This window comes from Perissodus microlepis, chromosome 4 (genome assembly GCF_051167445.1).
Source record: "Perissodus microlepis isolate ML-2025 ecotype Zambia chromosome 4, ASM5116744v1, whole genome shotgun sequence".
Taxonomy (NCBI): Eukaryota; Metazoa; Chordata; class Actinopteri; order Cichliformes; family Cichlidae; genus Perissodus; species Perissodus microlepis.
In genome coordinates, this window is record NC_140464.1 from 20,760,387 (window position 1) to 20,783,205 (window position 22,819).

General features: G+C 40.7%; 1 protein-coding gene across 2 annotated transcripts in view; it reads left to right on the forward strand.

The window, feature by feature from the left end:
* grin2aa (glutamate receptor, ionotropic, N-methyl D-aspartate 2A, a) overlaps positions 1 to 22,819 on the forward strand; it is a 166,366-nt gene that overhangs the window by 133,240 nt on the left and 10,307 nt on the right. For both annotated transcript variants that reach the window (XM_084926415.1, XM_084926413.1), the window contains 8 exons: positions 1,791 to 1,993; positions 6,275 to 6,446; positions 8,349 to 8,502; positions 9,537 to 9,662; positions 9,992 to 10,221; positions 17,249 to 17,409; positions 21,660 to 21,749; positions 22,463 to 22,560. In XM_084926415.1, coding sequence (XP_084782541.1) covers positions 1,791 to 1,993; positions 6,275 to 6,446; positions 8,349 to 8,502; positions 9,537 to 9,662; positions 9,992 to 10,221; positions 17,249 to 17,409; positions 21,660 to 21,749; positions 22,463 to 22,560 — 1,234 coding nt within the window. The remainder of the gene's footprint in view (positions 1 to 1,790; positions 1,994 to 6,274; positions 6,447 to 8,348; positions 8,503 to 9,536; positions 9,663 to 9,991; positions 10,222 to 17,248; positions 17,410 to 21,659; positions 21,750 to 22,462; positions 22,561 to 22,819) is intronic.

A 22,819-nucleotide genomic window follows, 5' to 3' on the forward strand; every position in this document is an offset into this window, starting at 1 on the left:
ACCCACCAAGAGATTTAATCCATCCAGGGTGTCCTTGGTCGGCCCCAGGGCCACGTCTTGGTGGGACATGCACAGAACACCCCACCTAGGAGGTGTCCAGGAGGCATCCTGGTCAAATGCTTAAACTACCTCAACTGACTCATTTGATGATGAGGAGCAGTGGCTCTACTCTAAAATCCAACCGAATGACTGAGGTCCACAACCAATCTTTATTGTCTGATCATAATTATGATACACAAATTACATTTTTACGTTGCCATTAAAATGTTCTATTATCTCCACCCCTTTAATGCATAAACACTCACACAGACACAAACGCACATATGTGGATGGGCACATACACATGCACTCACTCAATTGAGAAATGCAAAACAGCTGGGCTAAGACAGACAGGAAAATGTGGCCGATCCCTCGAGACTAACGATTACACGCAAGAAGCATGGGTGCCACCTCAGCGTACCGTCCGGCTTTGCTTTCCTCAACACATATGCCTACGCAAACACAAACACACACACACATGCACACACACACGCACAGTTTGAGGAATGTTGCCGACAGCAGAGTGAGCTGTTGACAGCGGTGCCGACTAAGAGTGGAGAAGAGACTCTAATCCCTGTCAGAGGATAGAAAACCACTCAAAGCAAAACAATTAAAATGCTAATTTCACTTCCTCCTCTCTGCTCGGCTGTTAATGACTTAGCCAGGCGTGCAGGCGAAGCAACAACATGTGTGTGTGTGTGCGTGTGGTTGTGTGCGGATAACAAACACTGTCTCATGACTTCGAGGTCAAGTGGCTGACATATTAGCATTGCTATGATATGTGTGTCAGGTGCAACTGCGTTAAGATATTAGGGTTTTTTTTCCCCACACACCTAAAACAAAGAAACTATGTTTAGCTTAACCTTTTGCAACCCTGCTCGCAATCTTGTCACTACCGTCTATGAATGAAAACATATCAATGCCTCTGTCTGCATGTGTGCAGTACTAGGAGAGATGGAAACACACGAGACGTCAGAAAGATTTCTTAGATGGAGGAAAAGAGTTAGAGCAGTGTTTTGCCATTTTCTGCCCCGATGCCTGTTGCTGTTTATTATATTCCACTCTGCCTTCCCTGACATAAACATGCATATATATATGTATGTATACTTTATATACGAACACACACACACACATAGATGTCAGTAGGTAAAGATAAAAATAACCCATAGGGGAAACTGTGACATCACAGCTCTGAAAACTTCTTGAATTATCAACAGAGTCCCAACTGTCATACTGTCACACTAAATCTCTGTTTCTGTATGGGTTTGCATGCATAGCAATATCACTGTGTGCATTTTGTGATCCAACCCTGCAGGCCATGCATTTAATATGCCGTGCTTTACCTTACATTCAAACAGGCATTTACTGTTGCCAAAGAGCAACATACAGTATATGCTGGCTGCAGCTTTTCCAAAAAATGCTTTGTTTTATTTTTTTTATTCTCATTTCTGCTGTATGTTTTTAGGAAAGTTAAGTGTGTGATGATCACTAAATCGCAACTGTGATTTCTTCACTGCTTTCACTTCATTTGTACTTATAACCATCTCCAACAGAACAGCGTGATAGTTTAGACTCCCGGGAGGTAAATGTGAGGCCATGAGTGTGACCCAAACAACAATCAGTCTATTGACTTCCAGCCTACTCAGTAATTGAAAAGCAATACATTGTAGCCCATTGGAAATGTGCCAAGTGTTCTATTTTTAGCCACCAGTTATTATATCTTGTTTCCTACTTTCCTCTTCTCTCACCAGATGGGGAAACTGGACAATCGTAGTCTGACACTGAAGTACCCCGTGTGGCCACGTTTCAACTCCTTTGGTGACGCTGAGCTTGATGACAACCACCTGTCCATCGTCACCTTAGAGGAGAAACCCTTTGTCATTGTGGAGGACGTGGAAAGACTCACTGGTACCTGCATGAGGAACTCTGTGCCGTGTAGGAAGCATATCAAAGAGTAAGTGGCATATCTGTCCATCTATCACGCTGCAGTGTTAGCTAGATAGCTAAGTAAGCAAATGCAGTAAAGCTGTGTAGTTTTTTGGATCTGTGCACCACCACGTGCATTTCAAATCGAAAAGTTAAGATGTGATTGAAGTGCACACTCTCAGCTTGATTTCAAGAGGTTTAATAAGGAATTATAGTCAACATGATTTTAAATATGAGGGGTTTTGTAATATCTAGTTTCATATATATTTTATGTAATTGGTGAACAATCTTTTGCCGTTATGGACATCACCCATGGGCAGGACCAAATGCTGTGTTTCCTCCCGTGAGATACTCTGCTAGGCCTTTAATGGAGTCACCTTTTGCCGAGTGTTTGTGGTTGTCTCTGCCTTTGATTTTTTCAAAGTCTATACTGGTTTGATATCAGGTGACTGACTTGACCAGCATTTAGCTAAATCTGAGTAGAGAATATTCATTCTCGCATTCAGTCTGCTACTGTACTTCAATCAGACTAGACTACGACAGTCGTCTAGTCTGATTGACTTAGTTTGATTGTGTTTTTTTTTCCATTTGTTAAAGTTGTGATGTTTTAACTAAAGAAAAGCATTCTGCAGTCATTCACCTTAGTTGTCCTCCATAGTCGCCCAGGAGTATTGGTGTTGTTTCATTTTAAGAACTCATATTAAGCATTCCAACAATCAGCTAACCAAAACGCAAGTTAAACACTTGGAATATCTACCTTAGCTGTCATGGAATAATGAGGGAACAGGCCTCACTTGGCAATGGAACTGCCTGTCAGTCAATTGTCCAATTATTTTTGAGCCTCTGGAAATAGGGCATTATGTATAAAAAATATCCCAAACAGTTAATGTACTGCTTTTATTAAATCCCTTAAATCCCTTGAATGAAAGCAGAAAGTCTGCACTTCAGTCACGTCTTGATCTTTTGATTTAAAATCCACTATTTTGGTCCACAGAAGCAAAACGACACCAAAGAAATTAGTCATTGTCTTCAAATTTATGGTCCAAACTTACAAAACACAAAACATTTGGGTCTCATCAACAAGTGGCCACTCTGAACATCTAGTTTTTGAGGTATATACCTACAGTATATATCACACCTCAAAAAACTCGATACCTGCTCCTCGATACCGGCTGAATTTACACTTGCATGCAGAACCCATCATGCAAGTGTAAATTCAGCCGTAATAAGCAAAACAAGGAAATGAGAACGAGATACAGTATTACCGCCTATGTCAATGATATATATTCAAGTATATAAGTAAGTTAAAAGAAAATGCATCCATTAAAATCATCTAAACCTAAGGCACAAAAATGTAAGTGTGTGTTACAGCTTGTCTTAATCTAACAACGCGGTCCTGTAATGGCACACGTGTTTGCAACACAATAAGCTGCACTTAAGCCATCTCACCCACTCTCTTCCTCCTTACCTTGTCTTGTGGAAAAGCACAACACAGTGAAATGGTCTGAAATACACTCTACTCACAGTCTAACTGATTTACACGTAATGTTGTTGTATGAGAAGAAGAACTAAGGACCGCATAAAAGAAAGTTTCATAAGACTGTATTGGATAATCAGAAGGTAATAAATTTACATCATCCGTATTTCATTTTCCACAGCGCCGTCTCTGCGCTCCTCTGTCAGTGCATGCTGTCTCGCTCTCCCCTTTCTCTCACGAACACGGAAAGCGATGCAGTGTGCAGGCTTTGCAGCAGCTTCTTTCCTCCTGAAAATGGAGGTGGCTGCTGAACTCAGCATTTTACTTCCTTCTATACCATTTCTTCCTTCTTCTTTTTTTTCCACTAACGCCAAAATACCTCTAGCCCCTTGTTATATTATATTCCTGGAGCGCAAACACACACTGTGGCTGTATGTCACAGAGTGACTTGAGTGGTGCTGAATCAGTGTAATAATAAATGACGTCTGGATCACGTACATTTTCATGGATATTTATTATAGATATTCATTTTTTCCACATGGCAATACCAGAAAATGTTAGGCGATCAAGTCTGGGCATTTTTCAGAGTTGTCCTTTCTCACATGTAGCAATCAGCAATGTTCTTTTTTGCTAAATACTGGAAATCGATTTGGGCAAAGGGAAACAGATCTGCGATGTCACACAGGGCAGAGTCTAGAACAGTTCAGGGCTTTAATGTATGTGTGAAAAACAAGGTCTACACACTTTGTGTCACTCGTTCAATGCGTAACGCGTCTGTCTGCAGCTCTTTTTGCGTCACACAAACGGAGTTGATTAAGCGGCGATAGTTTTAGGGAAGTGGCTGACAGTGATTTACATCCAGAAAACACTGTGAAGTGGGGCGGAGAGCAAAGCGTCTCCAAGGAGGAACACAAACACACATTTACGAGCTCGTACGCTCTCTGTGGCCACATGTCCACTCACTCACAGGCCAATGCTGCTTTTCAGCCTCCCACAGCGCAATTCCCACTCAAGCATCCGAAGCGCCCATTTGGAGAAAGTGGGATAGATGGAGGGAAGGAGAGAGGCAGACCAGGAGTGGCGAACGGGGGGTTGGATTGGGGTTGAAGGAGTACCCATGCATGCAGAACCAGAAATTCACTCATCCAGGCCTGGCTTAAGAGCAAGCCATACTTACACTAACGCTCTCATAGTCATACACAGACCCACACTTTCCTCCCTGGAGACCCCTCAGGCCCTGTAGTGTTTCTATATCAAGTTGGCCTGCCAAGTTCACAAACAGCCTCCATAACATCACATGCTCTTACTGCCTGATCTGTACAGTGGCCTGCCTAAATGGGAACGCCGTGTTCGTGAATGCAGCTAAGTTCTGGCCTATATGCTTACTCTGTCAGCTCCCACCATTCCCCACCAGCTGAATCTGCCAGAAACTTGGGTTATTTGTCCTTGTTTCGGCTAACATCAACCTGTTCCTTGTAGTTGCATTACATTGACCACAATTTCATTCTTACTTCAACATCACAAGAATATATTGCATATTGTGCTTAAAGCGGCCATGCTTGGAATAAAGACAAGAAATTTACATATCAAAGAGTACAGTGCAGCCGCTGCCTAGTGTGACCTCTTCTGTGGAGAAGACTAAGTTAATTAGCGCTTCTAAGCTCATACCACATTACCCACAGAACCTCAAGCCAGTATCCCTTTTTCTCCGTCCATCCACTCTGTGATTTTATTCCATTGCCACTGGTGTCCAAACTGTTGAGCTACTGTTGAAATGTGTGGATCAGGAAAGGAAAAAAAAAAGTTACATTGCATTCGACAGAGCTGCAAATGCAATTAGGAAAAGACATTATTTTACACTAAAAAGGAGTCAAGCCCATTATTTTATTTCTTCTGTGATGGATTAAAGGTTGGTTAGTGTTTCAGTGTGGTGTTCAAAAGTTGCAGGTTTCATCAAATGACATTCATAACTGCTGACATATCGGCACTTGGCTCTTTTTTTCCCTTTCTTGTGTGAAACTGTTAGACTGTGAAAGTAAATGCCTTTCCAGTTCAAAGACAGGAAAGAATTCCACTTGGGGAGACATTTGTTTGACAGATCGATGGCGACTAGTGAGGGAGTTTGCAAAAAACTGGCAAATGTTATCTCTTTTTTCCTGGTGCTGCAGAATAACTTAAAAGTGACAAAGTTTCATCTCTGAAGGGTACTGCAGAGTCACAGCCTGATGCGCGGGGGTCCCCTCCTTACTTTCCGTCAAGTTTTTGCCCAGGTTGTTGTTACGCTAAAGGACGAGGTTATTGTCTTCTAATTAGCACACATCTAAAAGTTAAATGAGACTCCCAGGTGGCTCAAAGTTGATGTGCTCTTGTGTGTGAACTCTTCTGCTCTCAAATTCATATACACAGATGGTACAAGGCTTGCAGATGCAGCGCCGTCAAAATTTCCTTCTCCAGAGAGGCGTAGGGAGAAAAGGGAGCATATTTTTCTAATCTTCAGTCATTCCTGAATAGATTGACCTGAACTTAAAGGTGAAAAAGACCCAGGGTGATATTTGTTCACTGGTGCAATCACAAATTTAACAAACACGATGGAAAAAATGAAGCAAACAATGTTCCTTTTTTTTTTTTAATGAATGAATGAATGAGGGTTCCCTACCTAAATGTGGATGTAAAAATGGATTTGCAGGCTATGCAAAGAGCTGGTATTTGTTCTGTCAATGTTTACTTCAGTGTTCAATCATAGCGTTGATGCCGTTTGTTTTTTTCCCACCGCCGACACCGAGCGAAAGACTAATCATCTGCTGATGGTCTTTGTGTTTTGTGCTTCTGCAGCAACACGACCGAGGCTGGTGGGACGTATATCAAGAAGTGCTGCAAAGGTTTCTGCATCGACATTCTGAAAAAGATAGCCAAGTATGTGAAGTTCACCTATGACCTGTACCTGGTTACCAATGGCAAGCATGGCAAGAAGATCAACAATGTCTGGAATGGGATGGTGGGAGAGGTAAAAAGAGCCTTTTTGTGTGTGTATGTACAAGTGTGCCTGTGTTATTCAACTACCGTATTACTCATCTTGTTGGAAACTAACATCATCACACATTGTGGAGATGTGCTTTGATGGAGCAGCACTTGCTAATACAAAGTGATACATTTCAGATGAAGACATGTATTAAGGTTAAAGTTCATCCTCGTTCTTCTAAGTGGGGTACCTGCTGACCCCACAGGTATACCTTTTATGATATCATACAGGTGTTTCATTCTTTTATTCCAAATTTCCTTTCAGTTACTTGTTTTAATTAGTGCTATTTAGAATTACCAACATATTACACAGTTTACCTATTAGCTAGCTTTAATATATGGAACTATGTACTGATGTCATGTTTGCCATCTGTCCTATGTTCAGGGTATTGAGGATGATAAAGGAGACAGATTCTTTGACCATATCGTGTGACTATTTTAGGTCATATTTAATGTTTTTAGAGGAATAACTTAATGTTTTGCTGTTATGATTGTTTTATAAAACACTTAATTTTAAGGCTACCAAGATCCCCAGTCAGTACTTCTACTGTTAAAAACCTGGGTGAATATGTTGATATGTTTTTGGTTTTGCTTAGGGTAAGGTAGTGTTCAAGTAAATTCGAAGGAAACAAATAAAAGTCTAACCTGTGTTCTCTGAAGTCGTACAACTGTATACAGTGCTGTGAAAAAGTATCTGCCTTCTGCTAGATTTCTTAGTTTTTTGCATATTTGTCAAAGTTGCATGTTGCAGATCATCAAACAAATTTCAATTAGACAAAGATAACCCGAGTAAATCCAAAAGGCAGATTGATGATTAATGATGATTTAAATGAAGTGAACACAGCTATCCAAACCTACCTGGCCCTGTGTGAAAAAGTAATTGGATCGATCTCCAGTTGGCGTGTCAACGTATTCTTGGGCAAGATACTGAGCCATGAGTTGCCCTGATGCATCCGTTGGCGTGTAACTGGTGTAAATAAAGTTCTTGAATCTCACATTTGCAAAAAATATCTTGCTGATCAGATGAACTTTTTTGAGTTTGAGTCCCGTTAAATCTAACACAACATTTAAACATGCAAGCCCCTGAACTAGCGATTCGCCAACAATGACCCCTATATGTGATCAGGAGGTAAATATTGCAGGGCAACAAATGTGTGAGCAACCAAACCTCAGAACTGATGCCCACTGTAAAGTTTGATCTTAAGTAATCTGTAATCAAAGGCAGATTTAACTAAAAAAGGTGACCAACAATTTTAAATGTGCTTTTTTTAAAAGCAGACTGTTAGAATGATCATTTATTTTTTCCAATTTTTTTATGTTTCAAAATAAATTTAAATATCGCCAGAGCAAATGTTCACAGAGTGTAAAAAACAAAAACAAAAACAAAAAACAACTGTTACTATAGCAACTCAGACCTGAAGACCCAAGTTCCAGAGTTAATTTTAAGACTATAAACTTTGCATTTTTTAATGCTTAATTCATTCATTTGCTGGGTTGAATGTTATTTGTATTTGTTTTAATCGTATTTTGCACTACTGCTTGCATATTGGCTACATTGATTATATTTCAGTATGAGATTAAAAACTTTATTTATGTGCAATCAGTAATCTTTACATTCTTGTGCACAGATTTGTCAACATTTACTTTGGGTGGAAGAGACAACATGTAGTTAGCCTAATGAAGACATTTGTTCTACTCTGTGATAGCTATCGAGGGTGTACTCCACCTTTTGACCCTGTGACAGCTGGGGTGGACTTTAGGCAACAAAGCTGGAAATGGATCCAGATGGATGAATGGATGAGTAGATTGTAACTTTCTCTTCCTTTCTCCCCAATCATTCCTCTTATGTCCCTGCTCTCCTCCCTCCTCCTCCCCCTACCCTGAAAAGGTGGTCTATAAGAAAGCCGTCATGGCCGTCGGATCTCTGACGATCAATGAGGAGCGTTCTGAGGTCATCGATTTCTCCGTCCCGTTCGTGGAAACTGGGATCAGTGTCATGGTGTCCCGTAGCAATGGAACTGTGTCCCCATCAGCCTTCCTTGGTAATTGTCACCAAATAGCTGCTCCTCTCTTGTTAGACTGAGGAGAGAACAAGAAGAAAACCTGTCTTGTTTGCTTCTCTGGTTTGTGTTAGTATAGAACGGTGTTTGTTTTGAGTGTGTGTGTGTGTGTGTGTGTGTTCCCTCAGATACAGCACTGACAACATAATTCACTTCTGTTACACAGCTGTCAATACTTGCTCTTTCATCTGAGGGATTTAGCTGAATGCCCGCTTCCTGCCACAGCGACTCTCACTTACCTGAGAGGCACTTAACCGCAGGATTTTAACCTAAGAGACCACGGATATCCCCGTTATGGTTCCTCAGTCACGCTCATTTGATGCAGAGTGCTTTAACATTGACATCCACTACAGTTCGCGATGCCACTGACCCAATGCACACACAAGCTTACATGCAAATTGGCTGCAGGAATTTCCACGAAAAAGAGAAACTCTAACACACACAGCAAGGACGCACACGCAAGTACACATGCTGACATGCATGGAAGCATGCAGTTAGTGGTGTGAAAATGGAAATTATAAGGGCTTAGCAGGAAAACCTCATAATGGCTGCTTGCCACTCTGCACATGCACACTCAAATGCACACATCCCGGTGTGCGGCCCTATGCCAGCAGTGCTCTCCCATACATTAGAGCAGAGTTTAATCTCTGCAGTAATGTTAAGGGCTCAGAGGGAGGACAGGAGTGCTGACACCAGGGCTTTCTATACTGTACCCCTTATTCCACAGCCAAATAGGAGGAACGCCAGTATATATGCAAGTGGTTTGGGGTGGGTGGGTGGGGTGAGATCTGTAGGGCTTCTGAACTTAGAACGGTCTGCTTGGACATGGAGTTCTTTCCTCAGTATGTGTGTGTGTGTGCATACGGTATTTCTGACCTGTTTATTCCTTCAGTTTGTGGAAAGACGAGGAGTGTGCAAATGATAAGAAAAAGTGATGGATAAGCTATAAAAAGTGCAGTATTAGCTAAGCATGAGCACGACCTCTGTTCTCTTGACTTTCTCTCTTTCTTTCACAGAGCCATTCAGTGCATCAGTGTGGGTGATGATGTTTGTGATGCTCCTGCTGGTGACTGCAATGGCTGTCTTCATGTTCGAATACATCAGTCCTCTTGGCTTCAACAGAAACTTGGCACAGGGAAAAGGTGAGTACGGACACTAAAGCTTAATTTAGACTTCTGCACTGATTCTAGCCTATGCCAACATTTATGCCTGTGTTGCTGTGGCGCTGCTGCGTGTAGTCACATTTCTAAGGAGGTACACGTCAAGTTATGCCGTAGGGTTTCAGGAGGGTTACAATATACCTACGACATAAATTTAACACAGAAGCACAAGTCCACTGCTCTAATATTGTGTAGTTTAAATTGCATGTCACTTGTTCTACAAATAGATTTTGAAATATTTGTTTTCTTTCTTTCTAATTTTATACCATCCATCTCTCTTTCCCACACACACTCTCTTTCCTCGTTTTCAGACCCTCACGGCCCTTCCTTCACCATGGGCAAGGCAGTGTGGTTGCTGTGGGGTCTGGTTTTCAACAACTCTGTGCCGGTGCAAAATCCAAAAGGAACCACCAGCAAGTTCATAGTGTCAGTTTGGGCCTTCTTCGCTGTCATCTTCTTGGCCTCCTACACTGCCAACTTGGCCGCCTTCATGATTCAGGAGGAGTTTGTCGACCAAGTCACCGGGCTTTCAGACAACAAGGTAACGAAGAACGAATGAGGTAGTTTTATGATATGTTTTTTGCAGGCCTTCAGTTTTATATCATACAACAGGATTAGAAAATCATCATAGGATGAAGGGGGAAATGAAGCATAGCACCTGTTTTTGTTGCGTGTGGCACTACCGTTCCTCTCACAAAGTTCCAGTCACCTGAATTCAAATGTACAAGTTTTACCGTTTCTGTTGCTCCAGAATGAATTAACATGGGCTCTGTTTTATACACTCAGAATCAAAATGACATGCATATAGAAAAATGCAGCAACAAACAGAAAGACTGGGATATTAAAAGAAAAGGTCAAGCCAAATGTAGTGAAACAGATTGGAGGGTTGGAGAAGGCTAGACAAAAGAGCAGAGTGCTTCCAAGGACAGAAATACAGATGTATTAGGGGCGATACTATCAAGAGAAGGCTGACATAGAGGGTTTTGACAACAAACAGACGGAGAGAGGGAGGGAGGGATGGTGTAAGAGGTACATCAATTGGCAGGAGAGAGACTGAGGACTAGCAAAAGGCCAAGACACACAAGATGGTACAAGACAACAGGCAGACAGATATGGGCCAGGTTGAAGGCTGAGGTAAGGGAAGAAAGGCATTAGGAGGGAGAAAATAGAATATGTGGAAAGACAGGGAGGGTCGGGAACGAAAGGAAACAGACAAGAAGGGCAAATGGCCGTTTAGACAGTTATGCTGAGAGAGGCTGGCCATCGAGCCAAATGCGACCGACAAAATGATGAAAAGCATTCCTCGTGCGCGGCCATGTTTTGTGTAGTTTACTTAAAGTGGGTTTAGACCATTAGCAGGCACAAACAGATGCACTCTACTGTACCTTTCAACCTGAGGGAAGGATGTAACACCACTAGTGTAAATTTTTATACTTTGGCACAACCATTTCCTTTAAAATGCAATTATAATCATTTTATATGATGAGGCAAACACATTTTTTTTCTAAAAGTGACATTTTTTTCTTCCAAAAGTTGCAGGACCAAAATGCTTCACAAAAGCGCACACACATACACACAACACTCTGTTGCAACAGTGCTCAACGAGATGAAGTTTAAGATTGCATCACTCCCCTCAATGCATTTGGGAAATATAGGCATAGTTTCCAAAGCAGGCTTTTGCCGTTGTTAGTTACCATCCCTAAGTTTGGTGCTTTACCTTTAGCTTTCTGGCTAGCTTGCTATAGCTGTGATAGCATACATTCCTGTTGAATATTAGTAATGGACAGCGGTGTGAATCAGATAGCTCCCCTTCGCTGTCTCGTTATATCAGTGCGTGTAGGTGTGGTTACAGCTAATATGTATTTAAGCTAATGATGATGACAGATCTTTAAAGGCAGCAAATAGTTTACTACCACTCAGTCTGAAATGTTAGTACTGATAGCAGTGATATATGTACAGGCTCATCTCTACCATATACTTATGGTGCTCACAAACTATGTGCAGTGGACAAGATTTTGCACTTTCTAATGAAAAGTGGCAGCAGTGTAGAATAGGCTGGGTATCGTCACTGATTTCTAGAATCGTTTTGATTTTTCTATCTATAAAAAGAAAGAAGATTTTCCTGGCCTGGGATTTTATAGCAGATGACCTTAAAAATATTCTGCAGTAGATCAAAAACGAAAGAAAACCATTAATCAACATATGAACATTACCTGATGCTGCTGAAGTGAAGCAGAGCAAAGTTACAGAGGTTTTATTAGAGACACAGCTAAACGTTTTGCAATTTCTGCATAATTTTAAAAAGTGAAAAGTTTCAATTTGTTCAGTATTGAACAGCAGAAATGAGGCTTTCTTTTCGGAAGTAAGTAAAAGGAAAAAAACAGCGGCCGACAGCACTGTAAACAACGGTAGACTTGTGCGTAAAAAGCAAGTGAATAATGCAGAAAACAGAGATCTTTAGATTGGAAACTGTTCTTGAAGTGCACTGAGAGAGAGAGAGAGAGCTCTGCATGAAGTGTGATTTTATCGTGGTGGAAGCAAAACAGGAAAGGTCAGAGGGAATTCATGACGATGTTTACGTGAAGCGAAGTTTGGATCTTCTTTTGCTGCTGGTTCAGTCAATATTGTTTGGAGAGAAATAAAACTGCAGCTTCAGAATCAGCGCAAAAAGGGCGTAAACACAAAGCGCGGACCCGCCGAAACATCCGAATCAGCGAGCTGTCGGCTTTCAGCCCCGACCGTGTCCGTGCCGTCGGGTGAGAAAAGCAACATCTCACTGATTCTGATCCGTCGGCGGGTCCACGCTTTGTTTTTACGTCTTTGTGCAGAATCCGTGTACCTGCTCTCATTTACTGTTTTAGCTGTTTGGTGGTTGTTGAAAGTTTGTGAGGTTTAACCTGAGATTCTGGCGTTTCGTGCAAAATACATTCATATTTAAAAATCGATTCAGGATTTTATTGAGTCGATATCACGTTATCCAAGCTAGAATCGATTTTAATCGATAAATCGATAATCAAAACCCACCCCTAGTGTAGAAGCTAGTTTAACTAGTGATCGTTTTAGCATCACTGTTAGCATTGCTCAAAGATCATAATAAGTTAGACAGGCATTATTTTACAGACTTTGTAGATTGTAGATTACATTTGGTGGATGTTTGTGCCAAATCTAGGAATAGAGAGCTTTAAGAATTGTATGCAAGTATAAATTTAAGTTGATTACATTAGTGACCTACTAACAGAATTCTTAGAATGGTCTGTGAGACACCTGTGGGGAAGTACAATAGAACAAATTACTGGTAAAGAAGTGTTTCTCCTAAAATTACACATTAACTGCACGACTGGTCGATCGCTGTGTCACATTGTTTTGATTTTAAATTCCTACTAACTGAAGCCTTCAAAAAAACTTTTGTTTTTGTTTTAAAAAAAAGTGTATTTTACACATCACTTTCTTAAAGCTGCAGTATTTGGGCATTGTGTCCATTTCAGTCAATGGTGACAGAAAGAGCTGTTTTTATTTGTTTTAATAATTGATGAAGAGAAAGCAATGGATGTTTACTGAGCTGTTGAACTTGTCCTCTAAGCAGCCTGCTTCATGCACAAGTGGAGAGCAGTCACTTAACAGGTCTTTGGTGTTATATGGTGCGTGGGGATTTGTCTTTGCAAATCTGGCTGCTCTTTCTCTGCTTTTCGGTTTTGTTTCGGTTTCTCAGCATTATAAAATTGCTTTTTGTGAAGCCTACAGACTTCAAAGTTCAAATGTAAACAACTTGCTGCTGTTGTTGGAGCTGTAGTAGCTTTCAGCGGCATTATGATGAAAGAAATAACTAGGTTCTGGCACTTTCCACATGCATCTACTTAGAAGAGATTTAAAACATCTCACTAATGTTAAAAAACAGTCACATACGAGCAAAACATGTAGACATGTAGACAAACGCTGGGAAGCGATGGGACATGAAAATGTAGCGTGGAGACCCCTAATGACTCAGTCACTAAAAATAGGACGGCACAGGGCAATTACAGAGGTCACCTGGTGGGAGGCAGCCTTCCTCCAAACATTGACTGTCTGACTGCAATCACTCTCAGACAGACTAGTGAAAGTTTGCAAATAATTGCAGTCTAGTTCATAAATGAGTGCAACTCTTCTGCAATGTGCCTCGCGCTACGTAAAAGCAAGGTTGCACAGTGCCTGCTATAATTCAAACATTTTGTTTCAAATCTACGAGGTTCTGAGTAGACAACAAATGTAAGTTGTTAATGTAAATTTCTGTTTAATATGAATTTCTGCAACAGATTTGTGATTTTTGCCAGTTTATCTCAGTTAATTGAAGTCATTCCGTTTATTGGCATTTTGATGCACCAAAGTCGCTTTGAAGACTGGTGTGATCGCAGATCTGCTCTTCAACCATTTTAAAGGCAGCGAGGTTGCAAGTTCATTGCAAATAGTCTGAATAATTTTGTTCATGCCGTGATCTCCGCTGTTTTATAGCATAATATTTACACACACAGAGAATAAAAAAAACATAGTAAGACATGTATCCGTCTGCCTGCCAAATATCCTCGGGCAAGATACTAACCCCAAGTTGCTCTCCAATACATCCATCAGAGTGTGAATGTCTCCGACTGTTCGGCAGGAACCACTCAAGCACAGAAAATTGTGAATGAGTGAAGGAAGCATGTTGCATAAACTCCTTTGAGTGCTCAGGTAAAGTAACAAACCGTTATACAAGAACCAGTCAGTTTATAGTGATTAGGAGATGGAGGGGAAAGCAGAAGCAGAACAGACCAAAGAAGAGCTGCAGGACAAAATAGAAGAAAATGAAGGAGTAGGGTGAGTTAATAAACATGACAAAAGCAATGAGATCAATCAAGGTTTCATGATAACCACAGACATTTGCAAGCAATATATTTATATGTTGCACAGAGTTACTATAATTTTATTGTGTTTTATTTTTATTTTTTTTATTCCATTTAGCTTGTGTAGGTTTGTAGGTTTGCTCATTTCTGTGGTTTGTGGAGTCAACTGATACTCACATCGCCATCCAGTGTCTGTAAACATGTAACCTGTGCTTTGTTTAAGGTGAAAGTTTTTACCTATTTAATAAAACATATTCCAATTATAGTTATGTAACGTACATGGACATAATGTGTAGACTCTCAGTTTCAGTTGAGAGTATCCACATTCAAATTGGATGAAGGATTTAGGAGTTTTAGCTCCTTAACATGTGCCATCCTTTTTTTTTAAATGAGCAAAAGTAATTGGACAATTGACTCAAAGGCTGTTTCATGGGCAGGTGTGGGCAATTCTTTCATTATGTCATTACCAATTCAACAGATAAAAGGAAGATTTTGCTGTGAACAGACACTATGTGGTTAAAGGAGGTCTCCATGCAGGTGAAACAAGCCATCCCTAGGCTGCGAAAACAGAAAAAAAACATCTGAAATGAAGAGATTGTGTTAAAAAAAATGCTTTACTTCCTCACATTTTTATACAGTCTTTTTGTTCAACCCACTGAATTAAAGCTTAAAGTTTGCACTTCAACTGCACCAGAGTTGTTTCTTTTAAAATTCATTGTGGAACAGAAAACAAATATTAGAAAAAAATTGTCTCTGTCCAAATATTTATGGACCTGACTGTATATGTTCACAGTTTTATTACAGATTATTTAAGGCTTTTGATGTTGGCGTTTGACATTGAGCTTAGTTAATAAGAATAATTTGTGTGATATCTTTACATATCACTCTTTTTTTAATACCTATTATTAGCACCTATACACTCTACATGCACTTACAGTACATAAGGAGAAAAGTGTACTCAGGCTGCTGAGAGAAATTTCTCCTCTGGGTTTTGAGTCTTTTACCCAGGTAACTGGATTTTGTCCTGTGAGAAACCTTCATATTTTAATTAGATTAGTGATTATTACAGTCATTACACACATTACCAGATTTAGGCCAGATGACTCACCTCACTCAAAGCTCACCTCTTACTGATGCTCTCCTTTCCCCATGGCATTGTATTGAAATGCAGTTTAATGTGCAGGGTTTGCGCAACCCTGCATATATTTGAAGCAAAACTGTGATCTCTTTCTAAAGCTAATCAAACAGATTTTGGCACCTAACCTGCAAGTAAAAGTATACTGCTGTATCAAGGAAAAGACGCTAAAGTACATCTTATGGATAATTTGGTAAGACCTGGAGGTTTCTGACAGCATGGCAGTATTTGAAAGTTGAGAATACGTGCTTTTTTAAAATAGTCTTTGGAAACCCTGCATCAGAAAATCGTCCGGAAATCTTGCCAGAAAGCCTTGACGGACAACAATCCCCACGATCTGGTTGTGGCTATGTTGCAGGACGGTGAGTTCTTTTATCTACACCTATCTTAGCCTCAAATCCTCTCCTGCCTCCGCTCCTTCATTTTGTCGTCAGCTCTGCATTAAGCTTTCGTTAGCAGCAGCTGGTGCAGTTCTTAAAAGCCCTTCACTGGTAATTATCAAGCAAGAGAAGAGTGCTTTTCCAGTCTGAATCCCAACCCGCCACTCCACCACACCCCAACCAGCCCCTGTCACCCCCCTCTCACTCCTCCTGGGACATTTACCCTCTCCTGACCTAAAAGCTTCTATTTAACCTTAAGAAAGGCACAAATGAAGAAAAGATGAAGAAGGAGAAGTAAACAATAGCAAGGACTGTGGGAGGAGAGAATGTCTCCTAAGGGCTGTTGCTTGTCATGCTGACAAACACACTGTGTGACATCTCCACTAACATATGAATGCGCACTCGTATGCACAGCGCAGTTTGACTTGTCGACACGCGCTCACGCTCACCCTGACCTGATTACACAGCGGAGACACATATATGTGCCGTCAGATGCAGCATGTATAAACGCTTAGAAATATGCTCAAATATATTATGCAGATTAGTTTTTGATGCAAGCAAACAGTACATCGTTTTTGCAAACAATCAAGCAGATGAGTTTTGTGTATGTTGAACAGACAGAGAAAACAACAGGAATGCTAATAATCTGCTAATGAAATCCTCCAGTAGCGGCCTACAAGTGGAGTCAATCATGTGTTGTATGAATACGTTAAAGCAAAGTAAAGTAAGCCTGTAAGCGTTTGAGATGACATGCAGTGTTATGTTTTTGAGAACCGCTTTAATAATATGGACTGAAACCGTCGGCGCACAAATTAGCACAGCATGTGGTTAGAGTGAGGCTCATAAATACACACTTGTAATTGATAGGGTTTGTCTGCTTCTGGCACCGAGGGCAGATTGTTACCACAGTGCTGGAGGGTTGGTTTTTACCTCAGCTACAAGCACGCTTGGACAAAACTCTTGACCTGTACTCTGATACACTGATTATACCTGAGAGGGGGTTTGTGGAGGAGGCAGAGAGAAATGATGGGAGAATTTAAAAAGAAAAGAAAATCAGCGAGTGGATGGGAAACTACGGTACCAGTGGTTCCTTCAGTAAGGATTGCTCTTGAAGTGTTGTGGGTTTTTTTTTATAAATTCAAATGAAGATGTGTAACCTCAGCTTTTCCTTTTCCTTCTCCATTGTTCTTCTCATCACAGTTTCAGAACCCATATGCTTACTCACCTCCGTTCCGCTTCGGGACTGTTCCAAATGGTTCCACTGAAAGGAACATCAGGAAGAACTATCCCGCCATGCACCAGTATATGGTGAAGTATCACCAAACTGGAGTCCAGGATGCACTCGTCAGCCTCAAAACGGGGTAAAGAGACACTTTGTGTGCATGGGTTTTTGTGAGTTTGTTGGTAAGTGCACTTTTACATCATTCATATGTGTGTAGTTTTTTGTGAAACCCTAGGCCTGTGAAGTGTACCTCTTTCATGCCTGAATGTATCCACGCTTGTGTGTGTGTCTGTGGTGACAGGTCCTGTGAGACTGTGGATGAATGGGCTTCCTCATTGGGAACAGCAAGGGTTATTTTTAGCACTGGACTCTATAGTGGGACTGATAGTGTGTAAAGAGGGTGGGGAGTGGGGCGGTTATCAGTCTAACCAAGGAGAGATCTAAATAGTGTGTGGATGAAAAAATAAAGGTAAAGATGGGGGGAAAGAAAAGTGAGGACCAGAGTCAAGAGGAAGGGGGTAAGAGTTGAAACCCAAGTGCCAAATGTTTAATTGCAGAAAATGAAGCACAAATGGGCCAAGAGACTGGAGAATAAGAACATAGAGAGTGCACTGGAAAAGAAAAGTGAGGGAAGGGGAGGATAAAGAAGGGCAGAGAAAAGGGACAGGAAAGGAAGTATGGAGCATCAAGGATAAGAGAGACGGGAGGGAAAATGTGAACGTTAAATGACAATCGGTCGTTGAGATGACAAGAGGATATTTTTAATTGGTCACTGGCAATGGGGTGGGATCCAATTAGAGGTTCTATAGCTCAGACAACAGGCTGCCCCTGGGGAGAAATTAAATAGAGAAACAGTAGATCCTCTCAGCTCCTTATCTTCCATCCACAAGTTACAGTATAAGAAAGCTGGATGTAAACACAGCATCTATGGTACTGTTAGGCACTCTGGCTTCTGTTGTTTTATCCACATGCAACATATATACATGTGTTGAAGTAAACTAATGCTTTGTGCACAACAGCTTATAAGTACACAAAAATACAAGCTTATCTGTGTATCTGTGGACTCCACCTGCTGAAGGTGTCTGCAGTCAGTAATGCAGTCATTGATATTTTGGCTCTGTGGCATAAGCAGTTGAGCAGCACTGCACCATTCAGCTATTTGGGGCTCGATTGCTGGATTAGCTGTGATCACACATAATGCTGAGAGTCTTTACACACAAAGACACACACAAAATCTGTTACAGCCACAGGAACCAAGAATATTCACAGGGGAGCGAAATTGATTTGATTTATTTTATTGTTACTCTTTAAAAATAAGCAAAGTTCAACTGTTTTAATGGTTATGGTTAATTTAAAGGGTATTAAAATGTTGTGTTAATATATGTGTTTCAGAGGAGTTTGGAAGTTTATAATGCTTGAACCACCGCATCAGCGTCGCACTGTAACACACTCGATTCTCCAGTATTGAAAACATCTTCAGTCTTAACAAGTTGATGATTGCCAAATTCAAGTTAGCAACTTTTTCCCCACTTTTTTCAGAAAAAAACACCCATCTATTATGATGAATCATACAGTTTCTCTACATTGGTAACAACGTCTGACAGTAACAGAGTGGACAATTAATTGCTAGAATAAATGCTAAAAGCACATGGTACAAATCAAATCATGGTTAAAATCCCTATCTGATCAATAATTATTGGTGTTTTCATCATGGTATTATGCTATTATAGTGACAAGTTTGGCATTAAACGCAAAAAACCCAGCAAACATATCTCCATGTGCTTAAGATTTTGTCAGTAACTGTATGTGACATCCTTTTTTGTAGCTTACATAGTTGTGGGAGCAATTCAAGCAATTTATATATTGATTGGTTTTCAGACACAAGTTTTTAGAGAATATATTTTTAAAATAATTTGAATATAATAGAATTATGAAAATCAACTATTTTGGGAGTTTTTAAATATTAAAAAATTAATGCAAAGATATTTTGATTGCAAAGCATTCCATAGTGCAGTGTTTCCCAACCTTTTGGAGCCACGGCACATATTTCACATTAGAAAAATTACACGGCACACCACCAAACAAAAATATACAGAAGAGGATTAGGGCCACTGGGGGAAAAAAAAAGTGGGAACATCTTTTTTTTTTTCGAATTCTGAGAAAAAAGTCAGAATTGCCTTTTTTTTTTTCAGAATTCTGACTTTTTTCTCAGAATTCGAAAAAAAAGATGTGCCCACTTTTTTTTTTCAGTGGCCCTAATCCTCTTCTGTAAAACTGTCACAAACAGCATATTGATAATTTTTCCCCTCGCAGCAGGCCTAGTGGAATTAGCTTGGTTTGTCCCCAGTATACCTTTTTTGCTTTCTTCTGACCTGTACTCATGCTAGGGCCTTCATCTGGGTTGGAATTTTCTCCAGGACCCAGGTCAGATTGACTACTTTTTCTTTACAATATTTATCTATTGCTATTACGCGCTGCATCATCTCAATTACATGACTATTCGTTTTCTTCTGTTTTACTGGCAGTTGACAACCCATTTAATTGGAGCAGTTAGTTGTACTGCCCTCTAGTGGAAGAGAATGTAATTGTTCTGCCCGTTACTCACGCCGATCGCTTAGAGCAGTGGTCCCCAACCCCCGGGCCTCGGACCGGTACAGGTCCGTGAGTTGTTTGGTACCGGGCCGCAAGAGTTGAGGCTCAGGTGTGAAATGTATGGTTTTCAGGGTTTTTATCGGTTTTCAGTGTTATTTTGTTATCGTTTTTATCGCTAACTCGGTTTTCTGGGTCTTTTCACGTGTGTTATGAATATATCTTCTAAATAAAACTAGTACCGGTACCGGTACTAGTTTTATTTTGTTGTATTTAACCGCGACACCTTAAAGGCCGGTCCGTGAAAATATTGTCGGGCATAAACCGGTCCGTGGCGCAAAAAAGGTTGGGGACCGCTGGCTTAGAGTACTAATCAGGTGGAACCAGATAGTCTTCCACAGCACACCTGGTTGGGAAACTGCCATAGTGGACAAAAACAAATGAAGACAACAAGAAATAATATAAAGAACTCTATGAAAACCAGGAGAGAATGCCAATAACAATATTTTATGTGACTCAAATACTCTTTAGACTTTTGACAAATGGAATTTTTTGGCAAATTGTTACAGCTGATTATTCAAAGGTTAAAACCCCCCTTTGGGCCACAATAACACAACCACTTCGGTTTCACAGTGATGTTGTTAATCATTAACATTTCACGGTTTGCCAGATTCTTAGCATTTATGTTGTGGATTCAGCTAATGATACTTGTCTTTGTTGTTTTATGATAGTTTAAACACCTTATGTTATGTAGGCTACACTGCAGAGAGATGTCCTGCAATAGTAAAAGAAAACTCAGAGTGACACTCAGTGTTCATTTAAAGGTGTAGATGTAATCTGGCAAGAAAATTTTTTACAGTTTTTAAAGTTTTACAATGTTTCACCGTCATGAACGTGTGGCAGATAAGTGGTGGCTGAATTCCCGTCCAATTCACGTGAGCTACAGCGTGTCTGGCTAGCATCTGCAAACATGCACAAACAAATCCCTGCTTACAGAAATGCACCAGTGCACACTTTCATCTGTTCAATCGCACACACTTGCTGACACAAGTGTGTGGTTCCCCCACGTTTGGATACACAGCTTGCCTGTGGATGGAGCCAGTGCTGGGTTAAGCTAATTACACAGCTAAACTATCGGCTGTGAGTCTCCGTTAGAGGACTGCATGTGACATTCAGTAAATGCCAACCAGTCACTGCACTATTAGCGGGGCTCTATATGTGTGTGTGTATGTGTGTGTGTGTGTGTGTGTGTGTGTGCGTGTGTGTGTGTGTGTGTGTGTGAGAGCATTTACAGGCAATGAGATGGTAACAGAGCAGTGGATACTAACGGCATCCGTTACATTGAAAATGTCAGTTGAAGTGCGGGAGCTTCAACTTTCCACTTTGCAGCCCACTTATTTATGAGTCCTTGTGTGTGCGAGTGTGAAAAGCGAGACAGTGTAAATGTTTGAGTCTGTCTAAAGTTTGTTTAGGTCGTCCAGGCGCCTCCAAGGTCCTATCATCAGTGAAGCGTGGTGTATTGAACCGCCACCACTCCCCACTGTGTCCTCTGTGTGTTTGGTTATGCTTGGGTTGCAGTCCTATTGGAGATGATTTAACACTTTAAAATTGATCTGCAAGCAACACGTTCTTAAAAAAAACCCCAAAAAAGCCCATCTTCTGTTTTCTTTTTCATCTCTTCACTTCTCACTGACTCGCTTTAAAAAAAGGCTAAACGTCTTACCATTTCCCTTTATTTGTCTGTTTTTTGCCTGTTTTTTTGTTTTTGTTTTGTTTTGTTTTCTCTCTCTCGCCCCACAGCAAGCTGGATGCCTTCATCTATGATGCTGCAGTGCTGAACTACATGGCCGGTAGAGATGAGGGATGTAAGCTGGTGACCATTGGTAGCGGGTAACTATCGCTATAATTCAGTTATTTGTAGAGTAATCCTTCAATGAGTAATCATGATTACTCATTAAAAGCATGTTACTTACTAAACTGAAGCCTCATATTAGCTTAAGCTAAACATTAGCGGTAGTGGCTGACTCTATCCTCTGTCTCTTAATTTAGAAAACTTTCTTTGTAGCTTAATAGAGTGATGTCACAATTAAACATGTACACAAATAATTGTCTTTAGAGGGGAGTGCAAAATTTTGTTGATCTTGTTGGAAAGTATGACCTCACTTTCCATGTTATGCAACGTGATAATGATCCCAAAGACACTACCAATGCAGTAAAGCAGACGGGGAGGAGAAAACAGTGGAACATAATGTGGGATCATGCTGACAGAGAACAGAAGAAAAGGAAGTCAACATCCAAAGAGGAACTTTGACCTTCAAGAAGCCTGAAGAACTATTCCTGAAGACTACTTAAAGAAATAGCAAGAAAGTTGCCTAAGAGAGGTCAGGCTGTGTTGAAGAATAAAGGTGGTCGTACCAAATGTTGACTTTGAAGATTATTAGAATTGTACAAATTCTTTTTTGCCCTGTTTCAATAATTGCTGCACCCATTTCCCATTTTACTAGCAAAATGAGGGGTTGCACAGCACTGTATGTTATTGAAGACATTTGTAATTAGAGTTACGCTATACGCTATATTTGTGTATGTGTGCATGTGTATTTCAGGTACATCTTTGCTACCACCGGGTATGGGATTGCTCTACAAAAAGGTTCCTACTGGAAACGACAGGTGGACCTGGCTATCCTAGCAATTATCGGCGATGGTGAGAAACACATACACAGCACTCTCATACAAATTCAAAGTGCATGACACTACCCACAAAGGCAAAAGGTTACACTGCCAGTCCTGTAATTCAGCCACCACACACTCACATGCAAACATCTCTGCTGCCTTGTCTGTGCCTGACAACACAAAGGGAAGGCAGTGAAGTATAAATAGTCCTTTGATGTTATTCTGGAGACAAAGGCTGCTCTAAACAGAGGGCAGAGTGTGTAAGTTATTCTAATGTATTCCTCTCTGCA